Source organism: Nansenia antarctica (assembly GCF_963989245.1).
Source record: "Nansenia antarctica genome assembly, chromosome: 3".
NCBI classification, from domain to species: domain Eukaryota; kingdom Metazoa; phylum Chordata; class Actinopteri; order Argentiniformes; family Microstomatidae; genus Nansenia; species Nansenia antarctica.
The window spans coordinates 44,002,997-44,022,996 of record NC_137688.1 but is presented as its reverse complement, the minus strand read 5'-3'; the positions used below and the strand labels follow the sequence as shown (position 1 = coordinate 44,022,996).

General features: G+C 46.0%; 1 protein-coding gene across 1 annotated transcript in view; it reads right to left on the bottom strand.

Moving 5' to 3' along the window:
- The window catches only part of robo2 (roundabout, axon guidance receptor, homolog 2), a 187,878-nt gene that overhangs the window by 45,069 nt on the left and 122,809 nt on the right, over positions 1-20,000 (bottom strand). Inside the window, 7 exon segments of the mRNA XM_080526614.1 lie at positions 2,145-2,266; positions 4,212-4,378; positions 4,652-4,817; positions 5,023-5,104; positions 6,962-7,167; positions 9,877-10,048; positions 13,105-13,229. Of these exon segments, the coding sequence (XP_080382740.1) occupies positions 2,145-2,266; positions 4,212-4,378; positions 4,652-4,817; positions 5,023-5,104; positions 6,962-7,167; positions 9,877-10,048; positions 13,105-13,229 (1,040 nt within the window).

The window sequence follows — 20,000 nt, the reverse complement described above, 5'->3', positions numbered from 1 at the left end:
TCCATTTTTTGGTTCTACAGTACCTAGAGCCAAAAAGGGTTCTCCGGCTTGTCCCTGTAGGAGCACACTTTAACAAATCCACGTTGGTGCCATTTAACACCTCTGTAGAAACGGTTCTACATGGAAACATAACAGGTCCTTCACAGGATTCGTCTAGCAACGTTTATAAGAGTGCAGGGTTTAACAAAATAAGGAAGAAGATCAGCCAAGGCAGGCACACAGCAGAGTGATATACTTACTTACCACCCGAGTACATAAAATGATATTGTTCCACAGATTGTACTTTTTCCTCCCAAGGATCGCATCACACCACTTTAGAGGCTGTAACTGATTTAATGGCCCTTTTATCACAAGGTCTGACACACTTAGACCAATTAGCATCTGCATGGAGCAGCCTGACATCAGCTCCACACTCTCTCGGTCCCCCCCCCGCCAGTACCGCCAGTACCCAGCTCCTCCATAAAAAGGCTTTCAGGAGAGCAGCTATAAAAGACATACATATGCATGTCTCCCATGTATTGTAAATACCAACTAGCGAAACCAACGCAGGGGTCCCACAAGGCGTAGGACGAGGTGCAGAGAAGAGCGAGAGCGAGACCAGAGGTAGAGAGAGGAGCCATAAAGACAGATGCGTTGCATAGAGGCAATTGAGACTGAGAGCCTGCAGGTGCAACAGCCCCGTTCAAAACAATAAGGGGGCCTTCTCTTGAAAACTTGGGCTATTTAGCCAGAGAGGGAAAAAGTTGAATGTATGCAGAGGACGAGGTGGGGGGGGGGGGTTTAACTCACAGTAATGGCTTGTTAACAGTAGGAGAAGTGAGGCGTGCTTTCAAGTGGGATATTAAGCAGCAGTTTTTCTCCTGCATCTACAGAGTAAATCAGCTCAAATGGATCCCCGGGCCTGGTGTGTAACTTTCATTAATGGGATGATTTGGGCATATAAAAGCTTTCCAGAGCTGCCTGTCCTTCCTCTGTTTACCGAACGAACACTGATTGATTAGGTGGTTGTGTTCTGTGTTGATTATACACACACTCATAAAGAAATACCTTGGTATTAAATGAGCTAGCAAGTCTCGAATGTGAGAAATGATCACGCAGGTCAATAAACATGTCACTAGAAAAAGTGCTAATGCGGTTCATTTGTAAATGAAAGCAGGCACCCAATGTCACTAAATGACATCACAATAAATAGGAGCTATTGACTGATTTATGGTAACACAGCACTTATAAACAGGGGGTAGTTAACCAAGGGCTGAGCTGACCAATGTGAAAGTAATAGTCAACCTTGAGCAAAACAAGAGAGAGTGTTTGAATTTATGCAGAAATATACTTTAGCATCTGCGTTATTTCACACGCTTTCAATGATGCAGCCCAGAAACAAGTCTAAGCTAATATAGTTTCTAAGCTAATAAAACACTGTCTATTTGGCACATGTCTGTCCTTAGAAGGTGTGTGTGTGTGTGTGTGTGTGTGTGTGTGTCTGTCTGTCTGTGTCTGTGTCTGTGTCTGTGTGAGGGTGGGGGGGGAAATAATTTGAGTGTGGTGTGAAGGACAACTGGCTTAAGCAGCACTCTCAAGGTCGAGAGCACAAATATCCACAGTTAATATCAATATTCTGATTTCTGTGCAAAGTTTTTGTCTTTATAGAAAATGACCCAGAGAGGTACCTAAGATGGATGAGCAACCAGATGCCCCTGACACATCCTTTTGATGTTCACTGCCGCTGAAAGAAACATTGTCAGCTGTTTGATTTACACTTACTTTAAAGTCAGCAATTACAATATATCAAAGCTGTAGAGTCTTAGGAATAAGTTGAGTCAAATTTCCAGACATGAAAACAAAAAAAGGAGCCCAGAGGAACACCTGCAGTAGCTGACATCAAAGAAGGATTGTCCCTTTCATATCAACACTCTTGACTTTAGGACTCAAGGTTGTACAAATGAAAGACATAAAAGGACACGCAGTAAGTCAATGTTGGAGAACATGGTTTGTGTAAATTCTAAATTGATTTCTCCTATTCCATCTTGTAAGACGTGTAAGCGTTCTGTACTATGTGTACAAAACACCAGGCAGAGCATTATAGATGGACCGATTGGTTACGTTAAGGGCGAACATGGAGATTGACCAATCACGGCAGCACTCACCGTCCAGGTGACCTGAATGGTGGTGGGACTGAGGACCACAGGGTTGTGCAACCGAACTATGACCTCCCCGAGTTCCTTCTGTACATGCCTGTGGTCCACACCTTGAGCTGGAGGGCTGATGTCTACATGACAGAGAGAGAGAGAGAGAGAGAGAGAGAGAGAGAGAGAGAGAGAGAGAGAGAGAGAGAGAGAGAGAGAGAGAGAGAGAGAGAGAGAGAGAGAGAGTGAGAGAGAGATTACTTCCAGTACTCAACAGTTTCCATATTCACAGTTCACTCCATTTCTGATAATCAGGCTAAGCCCATCGCCAGTGCTATTGTTAAAAGAACGAGTGAATACACATCAGAAATCAGGTTCCACAAATACATCTACATCTATACAACTGTGACTTCATGACTTCAATTGAAATGTCGGTACAACAATCACAATTTCTCTTGAGCAAGGACAACAGATACATCATGTTTCCATACATAGGTTTCATCTTCATATATTTTTATTTGACAAAGCATAATGTGGCACTGTCACAAAGGAGGAACTTAATCTTCATTAAAATGACCTCATTCCTTTTTTGTATTAAAGCATTTGGGTCTGGGTTTGAGAAAAGAAAGAAAAATATGGCCAGAAGAAAAAGGTCTTTAGATGTTTGACTTGCCTGCTATTACTGGGGCCTGACTGCATGAACCACATCAATGAGTGAACTCTGAATACATAACCCAGGACCCATATTTGAGAGCATATGAATGAAATGACACTGTGACATGTTTTCCAGCCCATTTCACATTATTTCACACACCCACACATGTTTTCAGTTAGAAACCGCGATCGCAGTGTGGTCGGAGGAGTGCGTACAGCACTAGTGGGATGACAACCAAGATATGTCGGGCGACTGAAGAAAACAGGGGTGACAAATAAAATAAATGATTCACAAGAGGAAATAGTGTTTCAAAATAGCCTCAAATGAGAAAAGCCAACAGAGCCATGAATCATAGAGTGCCCTAATAGGGCAGGACAGGCCAAATGCAGTTTGGAAGACATGAAAAATCTATTCATCTGCCGTGACTGCCACTGTCAATAACTGTCTCTGTGCATCAACAATGCAAGGCCTTCAGCAAATAAAGAAAGATGTTATTATGTTATTAAAGTTCGCTCTCTCTATCTCTCTCTCTCTCTCAGCAACATAATCTTGGCATGCGTTTACACAGTGCTACGCCAATGGTTGCAGGGCGTGCTACCATTGCGGGAGTGGACTTATCAAATGAACATAATAAGGAGACCGCGGTCTGTACGGCACCTTAATCCAATCTTGTTTTGGTTTGGAGGCGGCCCTTTTCCCCTGTTATGATCATTAACATAGCAGGGATTGTTCTAACTCGGTTACTTCGTCCAAAAGTAGACATGTGTATTTTACATAATTGCCTAACTTGTAGCTAGTGCTTAAAGAGCACTGCTGAGATGGAGAGTTTGACCTTTTGGAGGTTTTCTGCGGTATCTCAATAGAACTGTCCTCTCCCAGCCCACACACTGCAGAGGCAGAGGGCTGATAGCCATCACACTCTGAAGGAGAACACACTGACCTTTCATTATCGAAAGCTGCAGACATAATGGTGGAGGAGAGAATAAATGGGAAATCGTACTGCATGATGGTAAATGTGATTACGAGAAACCCTGCAGATTCATTCCATAATGTCGTTATTGTTTCATGTTTTGAGCTGGGTTGGTGACCACATGTGCATGATGAGTGACCTTACCAGATCATTAACACTTTCGTTAGCTCCACCCCAAGATAATTCGCTCGGCTAATGTCAAGGCTTTAGCTTAGCGGGCTAAGGCAGTGGCAGTGTTTGGCAAGCTGGAGACCCTGGTCAAGTCGGTTCATCTTCATTCTACATAATGAAGGTCTGTTGACCAATACGTTGCTATCTTTCCATTTGAAGTATGTGAAGTAGCAAGGAAGCCAATGTGTTTTAGAGTTTTCCTTTTCCCTTTTCTATATTCATGTATTCACTCTGAGAACCTGGAGCAAGCTATGATGAGAACTATTGTCTCAAACAAGATCATTTCCAGTACCTTGAGTTCTGACAGGCTCTGACATGGGACTGGGGTCACTCAGACCCTGGGTGTTGACCGCCCGAACCATGAACAGGTAGATGGTGTTGGGTCGCAGGCCTTTGACCGTATACTGTGTGGTCTTGACGTGGTCAGCAACTGTTTGCCAACTGTTACTCACCGATTGGCTGCAATGGAATGATAAAAAAGGATATCACATTATGTGTTACTATAGTATAATCATATATCCTAAACCAATAAACATAAACAGTGAGTGAAGGGGGGATTTCAAACATATTCTTAATCTTGCTTTTTAATGTTTATAATATACAGTAAAATGTAAGTATATTAGAATATTAGTTCATAGTGTATATGTGTCATGGATATACACATGTTTGTATGTACAGCATGACATTTAAATTAAATATACATTTTCCATGTAAAAAATCTTTATAACAAACCTGAAGGCCTCAATGACAAAAGAGGAGATAGGCGAGGCCCCAGCCAGCCCAGGTTGCCAGGACAACGAGACGCTGTTCTTGGTGACGTCAGTGACCTGAGGCTTGGAGGGAGGGCCAGGCAGCTCGTTCTCATCACGGTTCTTAATGACCATGACCCCGCCCGCCTCTGCAGAAGGACGACACCAGGGGCAACCATTAAAGGGGAGGATCAGGACCAATAAGATGATTGATCGAGGATAAGGGAGGTTCATTAAGTCAGGGGTGCAACAAGATACAGCCCCCGGCCCGATTTACTTCTGCCTGCATTGTGTACATATACCATTTCTGCCCCCCCCCACCCCCACCCCCACCTCAAACAGGTGCCATCTCACCTTTGACCTCCAGGAAGGCGCTCCATGATGTTTCCCCACTGGAGCTGGCAGCCACACAGGTGTAGATCCCAGAGTCTGAGAGCTACAATAGAATGGAGAAACAACTTCAACCCACTGGGCATAATGACATAATCTTCTCTCTCCCTCCTACTTCTCCTCTATGCCCTACGTTTGCCTAGTGTATTATGGTAGACCTGGTCCGTCCTAATGGTACTCTGTTCTCCTGTTTGTATTGATGGCAATGTTTGTAACCTGTTCTTTTGTGTATGATTGCATATTGATTGAGGATCTCTTTGTTGAAAAATTTGATTTTTTTTCCTGATTGTGTAATATATAATGTGTTCATTTTGGAAGATGCAAGGTTGTAAATTGTGTGCATACCAAGCTCCCTTGTAAAACAGACCAAAAAAAATCAAAGATGAAGGCTATTCCAAAATATGTTGCATCAAGTATGTTGTGGGACCTTTGCATAAAGTATGTTGGAAACACTCAATGACTAAATTAAACAACCAAATAACCCATTCAGTCAGACAAACACATTTGACATTAAATCTTTCACAAAGACCAGCCGCTATGAGTGATCCCCACTCCTGGCTGCTCAGCCAGGCATATCAGGGGCTTCACTGGCCAAACCCTGTGTCACTGTGAGTGCCTTAGAGTGCTGACGCTAATTTCCTAATGAAATCCATTTCCCCCCTCCCCTCTACACCACTTTACCCCCCCGATCCCCCCCCCCCACCTCCCCTTGTTCCGCCAACCGCAACAAAGGCGTGGTAATTAATTTAGGGTCGGCACTGAAACCCCCTGGACTGATGACAGCTGGCTTGTCGCTCCATCCGTCTGTCTAGAACTTTGGTTGTTCGTGGGTTTTCGTCCCTGCGCCTTCCCTCCATTTATTAAATAAAATGTCAGTGGTCGGCAGCTCTGTCAAGTCTAATGGATATTCCACTGAGAGGCCTCGGAGTGGGGAAAAGAGGATGTGAGCATTTCAAATTCAATACCCCTAAATTATGTGTGGGTGTGTGTGTGTGCGTGTGTGCGTGTGCGTGCGTGCGTGCGTGTGTGTGTGTGTGTGTGTGTGTGTGTGTGTGTGTGTGTGTGTGTGTGTGTGTGTGTGCGTGTGTGTGTGTGTGTCTGTTCTTTAACTCTTCACCCCTCCTCTCTACAGCTGGAGCCCATCCAGCCTTCCACAGCTGTCTCTTGTAAGAGCCGTTGTGTCACTAAGTGATAGTATCAAACAATTTACAAAAATCAATACCACCCATTCATCTCTTCAAGGCAATATGATTCCCCTTGTCCGTCAAAGTTATGCCTAACCCATGTCCTATTGAATTGTCCTAAGCTTGTATGCCATACTCACGCACACACACACGCACGCACAAAAGGCACACACACACACACACACACACACACACACACATACATACACCAACCCACACCCCCACACACACAAAGAAAGACAAATCCACAGAAAAGTCACAGCCAAGTCAGTATGGGAAACTGGAGGAGGGTGGGTCGCATTACAAAGAACACTTTTGAAGAGCACAGAAAAGTCAAAAAAAGGGATGTGGATGAACATAAGGAGAAGAACTCTCGTTGAGACAAACAAAAGAGGGAGGAGGGAAGAAGAGAAATACGATGCTAGGAGAAGGAGGGAGAGAGAATGAGTGCTATGAACAAGGTTACCACAACAACATGTGACATATTTACAACCTGTGCAGTCTGCATCCAGTCAGTGAAGAGTGTTTAGTGGTGTTTAGTGGTTCACTCTTAGATTATTTTGGTTGTATATGTACTGGTACCATGTAGAGCCCTCTCTGTGGAAAGGGTCCTACTTGGAATCCAAAGATATTAATCAAACTGTTCTCCTACCACAGGGACCTTAGAACCATTTCGTTCCCATGTGTATTTAGGAGCAGGCTGTTGTGGCGGTTCTCACCCGGAGGCTCCTGATCTGGAGGCTGCCCAGCTCCTGCAAGGACATGCGGGGGTCCTTCCCCAGCAGACTGACCCCGTCCTTCAGCCAACTGATGGAAGGGATGGGGTCTCCAGACGCCTGGCACTTCAGCAGGGCCACGCTGTCCACTCCCAGCGTCTGATTGGACGGACCCTGCCGGATGATGGGCGGCGGCCTGTCTGTGAGCACTAGGAAAGGACAAAGAGTCAGTTCATCAGAGGCGTCACTCAAAATATTAGTAGTCACCACATCCTAGTCCTACAGTCCAAGTCTTTTTTTTATAGGACTTTGTCTATTTTTACATCAAGTGGTCATGAAGCACCCTATTATCCCTGCAGGTCACAGAACGATGATGAAACCCTGTCTTTTCCAGGAAGCAGGAAACAATAACAACTGAGATGTTGTGTTTTCAAGTTTCTGTGATGTGGCGGGGGGATTTTTGTAGAAGTTTCCAGTCCCAGTGACGGCTGGCGAAAGTAACGTGCACACCACTCAAGGCTCTGTGGTCAGGAGCATGGTGGCTCTGACTCCCAGAGTGGTTCAGAGAAACACTTCATTATGTTCAATGGGGAGAACAATCCGAGGGACAACAATGGTCGTCTTTCAACCACCAGTGCATCTAAATCCGAAAACAAAACTTTGCAGTCCCAAAATACAGATGGGTACCATTCTTTTCTAAGTATCAAAAGTGGAAAAAAATGAACAATACATTTTAAAAAGTATTGCCGAAAGAAAGCTTGAGCCGTTAATTTTGTTGTTTAGATGAATGCTAATGTTAAATTATAAATCCTGTTTGAATGAATATATGCATTTCTAATGTGCTAGATATGGCCTCTGGGTTCTACAATGAAATAGAGGGAAATGTCAAAGGTGCTCTATCTCAGAGTTACAGTTCCAGCACACAGGCAGTTTATATTTCACTGTTGAATAATGTGGAGTCCCCTGGCATCTCACAGCACTCATTAATTAAAAGGTATGGATTAATGATGTCAGACCTGCGGGGGCTAATTAGCAAGTCTACCTCTCTAACCTTTCAACACATCATCATCATCACATCCCCTCCTTTGTATCTCTCTCTCTTTCTTTCTTTCTTTCCAGCAGAGTGGCCTGAACAAACAAGGAGAAATACATCCACCATGATTGTCTTGTGAAGGCATAACCATAACCATACTTTGCTGAGGGAACGAGAGATAACTGGAGAGAGAGAGAGAGAGAGAGAGAGAGAGAGAGAGAGAGAGAGAGAGAGAGAGAGAGAGAGAGAGAGAGAGAGAGAGAGAGAGATGGTGAATAGATCACCCATGTACTGGACAGACTCTGTTGTATTTGCTTAGAGCAGAGTCCTTCATTGATAATCATTCTAACTTCCCCCCCACACCACTGGAATGCTTTTATCCACACTAAGGCGATGATGGTCGAATGCATCAAGCCGGATTAGTCTTTGAGAAACCTCAGCCTTGAGAGCTTTCAGACCAAGCCTATCTCCCCAGCCAAGGCCTCTGTAGGCCTGTAGCCCACCCGGCCCCATTAACTCACCGAGGGGAGGCCTCTGGTTGTCTTTGTTATCACCTTGCATGATTCAAGCAGCCATGATTGGCTCAGAGCCCTGTCTTCTTCATGGCCACGGTCTTCCAAACGGATGCACGATCCAGGATTCTCCGGGTCTGGAGGAGTTCAGTTATAGGCCCTAATTGTTCCTTCTGCTCGGACTAATGACCCAAGTAACATTCCACATGTTCAAATCGTCGTCCAAAAAAAAGAAAACCTGACGGTAACCTGAAGTACTGCCCTGAGATAGATCACCTGGTAAGCTCGGTGTGCAGTAGATTGGTCCAGAAAGGGGATGGTGGTGTGTTGGAGTGATGGAGGCGTGGAGGGGGGTGGGGTGGAGGCCTTGGCTGTCTGGATCAGGGATTTCTCATTACCGCTCTCCTTGAACCGAGCGGGCTCTGGTGGCCCCCACAAGACAGTAAATCACCTGAACACCGCACAGCCAAGAGACATGTGTGGCCATGACCTAGAGCCCACCCCCCCCCCACATCCTCCTCTCCTCTCCTCTCCTCTCCTCTCCTCCACCACACACTCCTCTAAATAATTTCCAATTCAAATCCATTCTCTAAAAAATGGTGTCTGACATTGGTGTGTTTTAATCTCCCCCCAAGCGGACACTTCAGGCGGCGTACAGACCGTCATCCATCTTCCCATCTCAACAGCAGCACAGATTAGAACCACTGAGAACAAGTAGGACCGTATAACTCACCCTGCAGACACGCTAACTGTTGTCACTCACTCATTCACCCAATCACACACGCACGCACGCACACACACACGCACGCACACACACACACACACATTAGGACACACGGACACACATACACACACGTCATTGAACTCAGAAAGACTCAAGGTTAATGCTTTATTCCCTATCTGGAAGAAAAAAAAGAAAACAACTTTTGAATGGTGTCTAACAAAAATGAAAAAAAATCAAGGTCATGGGAATGTGAATTGTTTCTCAGACAAATGCAGGGGTTCATTACTGCACATCGTCAAATAAATAACTGTGTGTGTGCCTGTATATGTGTGTGTGTGTGTGCATGTGTGTGTGTCTGCATGTGTGTGTGTGTGTGTGTGTGTGTGTGTGTGTGTGTGTGTGTGTGTGTGTGTGCATGTGTGCGTGTCTGCATGTGTGTGTGTGTGTGTGTGTGTGTCTGCATGTGTGTGTGTGTGTCTGCATGTGTGTGTGTGTGTGTGTGTGTGTTTATGTGTGTGTGTGTGTGAACAACCCTGCTACAGGCCCATGTGTGTACTGGGTACAGTGCATGCGCACTGATGTGCACTGCGTGCATAGTAGCTAGCGTGGTTGGCATGGGTAGCGGGGTATGCGGCAGTTTCCCCCTCACCATCTGTGACCTCCAGTTGAGCCTTGGCGAGGATGCTGCCCGCTACGGTCAGGGCCTGGCAGATGTAGTAGCCTCCGTCCGCCCGCTGCACGGTCGAGATGGTCAGGTCTCCGCTGGGCGACACCGAGAAGCGACTGTTAGGCTGCTGAGGCTGGTTGGGGAACAGCAGGTTCTGCAGAAAGAACACACACACACGCAACAACACAAACATACACACACACACACACACACACACACACACACACCAATTAGTGGAGACATGGGTCCATTACGTTTAGGAACACATCCAACTGACCCTGAGCCCTGCGTACAGTTGTCTCTCTGGTTCACACACACACACACACACACACATGGTTGAAAGCACTGTTCCACCCATCGCTGGGTTAATGAATGACACTGTACCAGGTTTGATGGCTTGGTTACACATAATGGAAGGTTCTTATTCCCCAGCCTCCTGGCTCCTGTGAGTGTTCCGAAATGCGGTGTGTGTGTGTGTGTGTGTGTGTGTGTGCGTGCGTGTGTGTGTGTGTGTGTGTGTGTCCATGCGTGTGTGTGTGTTTGGTGGTGCTTCGATGGTTTCACTCTGCCTGATTCTCATAATTGCTCTGGGACTGTTTTGTTTACGCAGACTACCCCTGTCTGTCTGTCTGTCTGTCTGTCTGAGTCTGTCTGCCGTCCTGCCTGCCTGCCTGCCTGCCTGCCTGTCTGTCTGTCTGTCTGTGTCTGTCTGTCTGTCTGTCTGTCTGCCTGTCTGCCTGCCTGCCTGTCTGCCTGTCTGCCTGCCTGTCTGCCTGCCTGCCTGTCTGTCTGCCTGTCTGCCTGCCTGTCTGCCTGTCTGCCTGTCTGTCTGTCTGCCTGTCTGCCTGCCTGTCTGCCTGCCTGCCTGTCTGTCTGCCTGCCTGCCTGCCTGCCTAACCACACACACCACCTAAGGAGCCTAGCTTCAATTGAATATGTGGCATGAGCACAGCGGGTGGGATGGGCAGGGTTGATTTAATGAGGAAAATTGCCAATTTACGAGGTATAATAAATATAGGGTATTTAGAGGTGAACAGTGGTAATGAGCGGTGATCAGGGTGCAACAATAGCCTGAAGGGGGAGTGTTGACAGTGAGGAAAACCTCACCTCTACCTCTCTATTGTCTCCTCAAGCTACCACCACCACCATCCTACCACCACCACCAACCCTCCCTTTGTGGACGTTATTTATGTATCTTTTCAAAGTCCTCAAAGCCGGCGAACGGAAAGGAAATACATTAGCCAGATTCAATTACACCTAATGACTTTAATGCCGGGCGAATTATGTCGTTTTTTTAATTAGGCCCTATGCCCACCTCCACACACATGATAGATGTCGCCTTCATTATCCTCAAGTGAGACAGAGAAAGCCTTCCTCTCGTGCCTAATTACTTAATTACCGCTTTAATTTGTTCTCCTAACAAATACTTTCATGTCTTATTTAAGATGGAATTGAGAGAGAGAGAGAGAGCGCGAGAGAGAGAGAGAGAGAGAGAGAGAGAGAGACACAGAGAAAGATAAAGAGAGAGGCAGAGACACAGAGAGACAGCCAGAGAGACAGAGCGAGAAAGAGAGCGAAAGAGAGAGAGAGAGAGAGAGAGGAACCGAAAAGGTAAGGGCCATCAATAAACAAATAAGAGAGGGAGAGAAGGGCAGGAATAGATAAACAGTCCCGTATTTCTCAGTTTTGGCTCAGCTGCCTGTGAAATTCCTTTTAAAACGTTCCAGGGAACATTCAGAGTACATGGGAGTGTATTCACTGATAAGATACTGGTGATAAGACATGTTGAACTGTACGGTATGGGTGAGTAGAGAGTCTGCAGTTGTACGTCACTCTCATGCTTCAACCATAACTTGTTCTGAATCTGGTTTGTGTGGGCTTCAGCAGGACTGCAGTGTGAATTGTGTGGGGTGAGAGTCTAAGTGTACAGCATTTGTGTGTGTGTGTGTGTGTGTGTTAACGTGTGAGTCTGTACTGTATATCCCCCCTATTCATTCTCTGAGTGGCACTTTGGTGTAATTGTCTGGCCTCTGGCTGTACGTGTGTGTGTGTGTGTGTGTGTGTATGTGTGCGTGCATTTACTTGTGCTTGTGTGTGTGTGTGTGTGTGTGTGTGTGTGTGTGTCTGAGCCCCAGCCATAGCTGAATCATATCTCTGGCTCATCTACAGGCCCCGGCAGGCTCCTAATTGCCGCTGTTGTTGTGCATTGTGAGGACACCCAGGTATTTGAATGGGCTATCTGTGTGAGTGATAGGATCGCTGTTATCAGCACGGGGTCATGGGAAACTGATTAGCGCCTCGCCGGCCACACTGTCGCTTGGCGGCTCTTCTGTACAAAGGTGTATCGGGTGTATGTGTGCCAGAGATACTGATACTGATTGAAGATAGTGCAGTTTGCTCTCTCTCTCTCTCTCTCTCTCTCTCACTCTCCCCCTCTCCCTCGCTCTCTCTCTGTATGTGTGTGTGTGTGTGTGTGTGTGTGTGTGTGTGTGTGTGTGTGTGTCTATGTCGCTGAGAGGTAGAACTGAGCACCGAGGACACTCATAATATGAGTATCATACACACAGCCAAGGGCATGGTTCTCATCCAATGTGTGTGGTGACAATACTAGACTTTCAGGAACACAGTAATAACTGCTTCTCATAAATAATGCATTAGGATCACATACTGGATGACTAAACACAGAACATTCTTGTAAATAAAGACACAGTGGTTTTCCGCCAGACAAAACCCGAAGTAAACATAGGAATTAACATCCAATTTTGGTTGATATTTGATGCAGTCAACAAACAGCAATTCTACTTGAAAACCGTGACAAAACCAAGCCATGAAAACCTGATTTGATTTGATGGATTTGAGGTTGAAAATCTAGGTTCAAATGCGGCAAAAACCGTAAATCTGTATCGTTTTAGGGCGGCTATGGCTCAACTGGTAGAGCCGGCGTCTAATGATCGCAAGGTCGGTAGCTCGGCAGTTCGAACCCCGGCTGGCCACATGTCGAAGTGTCCTTGAGCGAGGCACTGAACCCCTAATTTCTCCAGGGTCGCCTTCTATGGCTCTGACCCCTTGGCCTAGAACATTAAATACATGTTGTGGTACTCTGTGCAATGACAAAGGTTGAACCTTCTTCTTCTTCTTCTTTTGCCTGGAAGGTTGATATACTGTATGTAATGTACTGTAGGGTGTTCAGAGGCGTTGGTATGCACTTACCTGGCTGCCCTCCTTCTGCCAGAAGACTGCAGGCTGGGGATTCCCCCTGGTCTCACACGGGAAGGTGGCCGTACGGCCTTGTGCTACGATCTGGTCCCGCGGTCGGATGACGAACTGGGGTGGAGCTGTGTCGGAAGGGTGGGAATAACAGTGTTAGCCCCATGGAGTAACACAGAACACAGAGGAGGCATGGGGGGGGTATATACAGATAAGCAAGAACACAAGGGTGAACGTTGTGTTGTTTAGAGTTTCCATGCAGCATGGTCCATCTTTCTCATCAGCCCTGGACAGACAACTCACGCCGAGGACTGTCGCCACGACAATGCCATGGGAACCACACACAGGCTATTCACCCAGGTAAGCTGCACTCTTAGAAAAAAAGACGACCTCATTAAAGTTAGGAACAAAAATAACCGTGAAGAAGAAATGTCTTCTTAAGAACCTTTCATGAATCTGTACCATGGGTTGTGACTCCTGATAAATGTGCATAGCTAACCGCTGCCTGTCTATGGAAACGTTCTCATGGCTCCCAGCTATACCTTAGGCCCACTGCCCTCTGCTCTCCCCCTCTGTCCTCACCAGTGGAGGCTGGCCGATAGAGGGCGCTGGGGCGCCGCCCCCACCTTCACTTCCTAGTTGCGATTTATAAAAGTTTTTTTTTTTAAATAAATGTTTATTCACAAAATGCGGCTGACGGCGCCTATCAGCATTCATTAAAAATCCTCCAATACAAATAAACATTGTTTATTCACAAAATGCGGCTGATATTCTGTCGGCGCCTATCAGCATTCATTAAAAATCCTCCAATACAATAAACATTTTATCTGTGTGTGTGTAAAATTCACTGTGAAAATACATAGGGGGAGGAGTCGGGGCGCCGGCCGAATGCAAGTCTATCGCAGGCCAAATACTTTTGGCTTCAACGTGAGCTGTAGCAGCGCTCCAATTGGCTGTCTCCTATTTCTCGGCCGGGGCGCAAAAATTGCGCCCTGAATATCCGGTTGTTAAGTCTGACGCGTTGTGGGCGTTGCTCGTCACTCTGCTGGTGACGTGTAAGTCGTGGTTGTACCCGGAAGTAAGAAGGTCTACTAGGGAAGCAGAATAGTTTGGGAGAAAAAGATATCCTATTTTCGCCAGCTAGTGTTATAGTAAATATCATACACACACAACGGTATATCACTAGTATACACCTAGCTGGTTTGTTAGCCACCATGGCACGGCCCGACATGTATTTTGAGACGTGTTTCTCCTGCTACTGTTGGTCTTTTGCGAAGCCAGAATACACAAACTCGACCTGAAGGTAAGAGAGTCAGCTAAGATAAAAGCTACTTCAAACATTTAGTAATATCGTCAGCATGGTACATTTTCTAATGTCGTCTTTTCGCTTGTTTGTTTATGTATTCACCCAGCACACACACACACACACACACACACACACACACACACACACACACACACACACACACACACACTCACTCACACACACACACACACACAATAACATTGTGCAACAACAGCGTGTGAGATGGGAAATGTGTCACTTGTTGTTAGTCAAGTCCCAAGTCAAGCTCAGCTGATCACCTTAGCCGACATTTACATGATTTATTTGTTTACAAATAGCAGACGCCTTTATCCAAAGCGACTTACAGTAGTGTAAGTAAGTGAATCGTCTGTCCTTCAGTCATGATAGGAAAACCAAATCGATGCTGGGAGAAGGAATGGCAGACTGTATTCTGATTGTATATTCTATGCTCTTTGTATGTTTCTATGCTCTTTGTATGTTTCTATGCTCTTTGTATGTGTCTTGGTGTAGGAGAAACGTAGGACCACGTTGGAAACAAGTGTTTCGGTACACGTTAACGTGTTGAAACTGTAGAGAGAAAATTGTAGAAATTGTAGAGAAAACTGGGGGGGTAGAGGTGATGAAGAGGTCTGTACAGGGGGGGTAGAGGGGATGAAGAGGTCTGTACAGGGGGGTAGAGGGGATGAAGAGGTCTGTACAGGGGATGAAGAGGTCTGTACAGGGGGTAGAGGGGATGACGGGGTCTGTAGAGGTGGGTAGAGGGGATGACGGGGTCTGTACAGGGGGGTAGAGGGGATGAAGAGGTCTGTACAGGGGGGTAGAGGGGATGAAGAGGTCTGTAGAGGGGATGGAGAGGTCTGTACAGGGGGGTAGAGGGGATGAAGAGGTCTGTACAGGGGGGTAGAGGGGATGAAGAGGTCTGTACAGGGGGTAGAGGGGATGGAGAGGTCTGTAGAGGTGGGTAGAGGGGATGAAGAGGTCTGTAGAGGTGGGTAGAGGGGATGAAGAGGTCTGTACAGGGGGGTAGAGGGGATGAAGAGGTCTGTAGAGGTGGGTAGAGGGGATGAAGAGGTCTGTACAGGCGGGTTGAGGGGATGAAGAGGTCTGTACAGGGGGGTAGAGGGGATGGCAAGGTCTGTACAGGGGGGTAGAGCCATTCTCATGCTAAAATCGACTGTAAATCCAGATTTTAAAGTTGATATTCTTCCCCGTGGAGCATGCCCCCATAACCTGTGCCCCACCCAAAATGTTTAGCACCAGCCGCCACTGGTCCTCACCCCTCTCTCCCCTATAACACCATGTCCCCAGCAAAATGACCCTCATTACTCAACTAGACCCTCAAGACCACAATTACATAGTGAATCAGAGAGTAAGTGAATCATTGGCAGAGCAAACAGTCTCAAGGGGGTTGGGGGGAGGGGAGGGGTCAGTATGTCTGTCTCTCCTCTGTTTACAACTTCAACTCAACAGATGAGCTGTCTGTCGTCAAAGATGAGCACACGTTTATCTCATAAAAGCCTATATTCTCTCTTTCGCAAATATACAACTATTATAGTGAGTCATTGGGATGTAGGACAGTGTGTTCCAGAATACACACAAGTGTGTACACAAGGCAGGGGAGATATTAATCTGGTCTTTTGAAAATTGTCAACATTCACTTATAATTACTTGGTCGGTGACTGTCAGCCTGTCTATTGAGATGGCCTGCTCTGGCAGAGAGATCTCCAGCTCCTAACTGCATATTCCTCAGAGTCAGAGAAGAGGCTTCCCGCAGAGGAAATTCAAATCAACCAATTAAAGCCACCGATCTCAGACTTCAGTCGACAAGAACCTGAAGATAGCTGTCTTTCGGTGCTATGAGCAAGACTTTTATCCGTCAAACTTTTCTTCCCACACTTTTTCCTCAGGTCAACTCGTGATAAGTAACTTTTGACTGATCTTCCAAAAGAAAGGAAGTCATGGACGTAATAAGAAAAAGTGAACTTCCTCCAAAGTGCAATAAGGAAAAGTTCATTCAAACCGTGTAAAATCTCTTTAACGATTCTTCCAATAAAGCTGAAGTAAAATCTAGTTGTATAGCATTAATGGAAATAATAGACAACGTGTTGCTATAAACGATACTGTATATAGAGTATACAGCTCTCTTTGTGTTTTTCTTGATTCCTGTATAGACTAAGTCCTTCCACTGACAACCCAGCTGGTTCTAGTCAGGGTAAATCTCTTCCCGTTTGGCTGATTCCTCCATGTAATCCCTTTTTCGGGAGACATTATTTGTCAAAGATACACAGAGTTGGGAATGTTACAGATGGCTCTAGATTTACAGCCTTTCCCGTTTGGCCCTCTCCAGCTTAGATAGCTTGTGGCGTTTCACAACGTTGGGTCTGATACCACAGACAGAGCTCCTAAATCACAGTTTGGCAAAGTCTCTGTTTCCTCCCTTCTCTCAGATCTCTCCTCTCTCTGCCTGACCGGGGCCGTCCCAGACACTGCATTAACACAGGCCACTCACTCAAAGTGTTTGTTTAATGACTTACACGCTGCTCTCTCCATTACCCCCTCTCACACCTTGTCTTTCTCCTCTATCTCCCCCGTTATCACGTCATTTCGCCTCGTTTCCCTCTCGCACATGAAGTGTACAGGAACATACTGTGCTATAGTGTTTCTGTAGTCAGTACATAATGAATAGTTTTGTTATGTTATTAAAAAAGAAAAGAGAAGGCGTCAGATAAGAAGACGATGTGTCAGGCCTGCTAAACTGTATGCAGCAGAACTTAGCATGGCTTGTTCAACTCAATTACACATGGCTTTCTTTTGTATTTCGGAGGATTTTCCATGCCTATTAAGAGGCCTTTTTCCACATTATTTTTTCCTTGTTTGCTCATGTGTGCCTGGTAAGGAGAAGAACCAGGCTGGGATAGTAGGTCAGCTAGGGGATGTGCACAGCAGTGGGGCATCTCTAAAGACTGTGGCACCCCCATCCAGTGAGGGACAGACAGACATGACAGACAGGAGGGCAGTGTGTGTGTGTGTGTGTGTGTGTGTGTGTGTGTGTGTGTGTGTGTGTGTGTGACAGCTCCGCAGCTTGTCTCAGGGTTGACACACACTGGGCCTGTTTGATTCGCGGGACCCTAATAACCAGTGAGAGGCTTCTTCAGTCTTCCAGCACCCTCAGAGGTACATATATGATTATGCCCCCATGGTTAATTCATCAGGACCCACATCTGCCTCCCCAAAGTTGGAGGGCATTCATAACAAAACACCGCTCTGAAAGCAACCAACAGAGATGTACGCACTGATATATACATATTGACATGTAAACGCACACGCACACGCACACACGCACACACACGCGCGCACACACACACACACACACACACACACACACACACACACGCACACACATGCACACGCACACACACACACACAGAGGCAAGCAATCACTTTTTCCCTCTTGAAACCCACATTCAATCATATTTTATTCAAAAGACTGCAGCAATTACTGTCTGTTTCCCACAGGCAGGCAGGCTGAATGTGTAATTTCCTAAGTCTTCCAGGAGCTTGACAGTTCGTGACAGTCGCAGGACAGCCACTGCTGTTTTGGCAGCAGAGGTCCTGCCATTGCTGTGGTGTCTGAGCCCTTCTGCCAGACAAGCTCTCCTCGACACGCACCCTTGCACCTCTCTCCTCTCTGTCTCTCCTACACCTTTTTCCTACATAGAATTAAAAAAGGCTGCTTTGGCTGTCCCTGTGGAGTGAATGATATCCCACATCTCTTCCCTCGACACACCACGTCTCTTAGATTACATTAGGTTAGATTAGATTCAACTTTATTGTCTCTTTCACTATTATTGGAAACATTACAACAGCTCTAAATAGGCAATTGCCACAGAATCTCTTTGTTTGTAAAAAAAAAAAAAAGTATGTGTCAGGAGCAGAATGGCCACAACTGTTTCCCTGCTTCCCTCCCCCATCTCCCAGACAAGAAGGAAACCAACCCATCCAGCATCCCATGCCTATGTGCCAGCAAGGCCAAATCCACACAGATGGCCTCAAGACGTGACTGTTAAACAGCCCCAGGTGCAGGGATGTGGGGGACATGAGGGGGAGAGATGAGACTTCTATGTCTGTGACAGTTACACTATAGGCTTAATCCACAAGTAATACAGGGACAAGGCCTAGTATCTTACAAAACACTTGTCCCTGTAGTATACTCTCTTGCCCTTACTAAGAATATATGCTTGGCTGGAACCCAAAAAAAAAGGTTATCCTATAGAGAAACCCCCCCAAAAAACATTTTGGCTAAACCTTTTTTTTCTAGAGTGTACTGCTACAGTACTACAGTGATGTAGGTGTTAGTGCACTAACAGGTTAGTAAGCAGAGGAGGCATCAGAGATTACACTGGTAAATGAATACTCACTTTTGTAACTATATAAAGTAACACACAGTCGAGGAGTAAGGCCGTGGCATGGTGGCACGGTGATACAACACCCGTGTTAGCATGTTAGCATCAGTATAGTTTGTTAATGCTAATGGTCATTTGCATTTTCACTCAGGCAGTAGGGTGCAGCAGTGTATGTATGGAGAGCACATGCAGGATGAGTCGGGTCATAAGGATGGGTACTTACCGACGGGGCGAGCTGGGGACACAACAATGGAGGAGTGGATAAAAAAAAAAAAGAAGACACACAAACATACAAACAAACACGTAAAACAGAGGGGAGGAGTAAACAAAAAGAATAATAAACATAAGAAAATAAGAAAACACAAACCAAAGTCAGAATGAATGGCATGTCGTGTTGGGGTATACAAATTCCAGCACAGGATCAAGCATGACAGATGAAATCCAAAAGAAAGGCCTTTTTCCAATACAACCTCACTCACTGCATGTTTGGGGTACCTATTCTGATTGCAGCACCTCCTAGTGGTGGAACAGTTCAATTTAATTTATTTTCAGATCAATAGGACTTCTAGCTGGTAGTGGTCTAACATCTAGTGTAGTGTGGTAGTGGCATACTCCCAACGGAAGTATGGAAACAGCAGAGTTCAAAGGCATGTTTGCTATTGGATATTCTCTGTCTGCATTCATGAGATCGACAGTTCTCAGGGTGATTTTTGTGCCCAGATTAGCAAGCCAGGGCTTGTGTTCTTCATTGACACACACACGCACACACACACCCACACACGCACCTATGTGTGTGTGTGTGTGTGTGTGTGTGTGTGTCTGTGTGAGTGTGTGTGTGCGTGCGTGCGTGCATGCGTGTGTGTGTGTAGAATGACTCTACAGCCAGCATCATGTCTGCTAGACCAGTTCAGACTGTATTAAACTTTTTTTTTAAAGGCTTTAAAGTGAAGGCGACCCCACAGGTAGTTTTACTTCCCTCCCACCCCTGTGTGTGGCATTTAATCACGCCACAGAGACCTTGAACAGTTTGATTTAATGGGCAGAAGAGGGGAGGAGAGGGGAGAGATTATGGTTAAAATGTTTTTATTAACCTAGCCCACCTCCAGTGCACAGCACCAGTAAACTGTGAAATGGCTTCAGTGACTGGAAGGATAGCATGGATAGCAGACCACAATCAGGGAAGGTGTGTG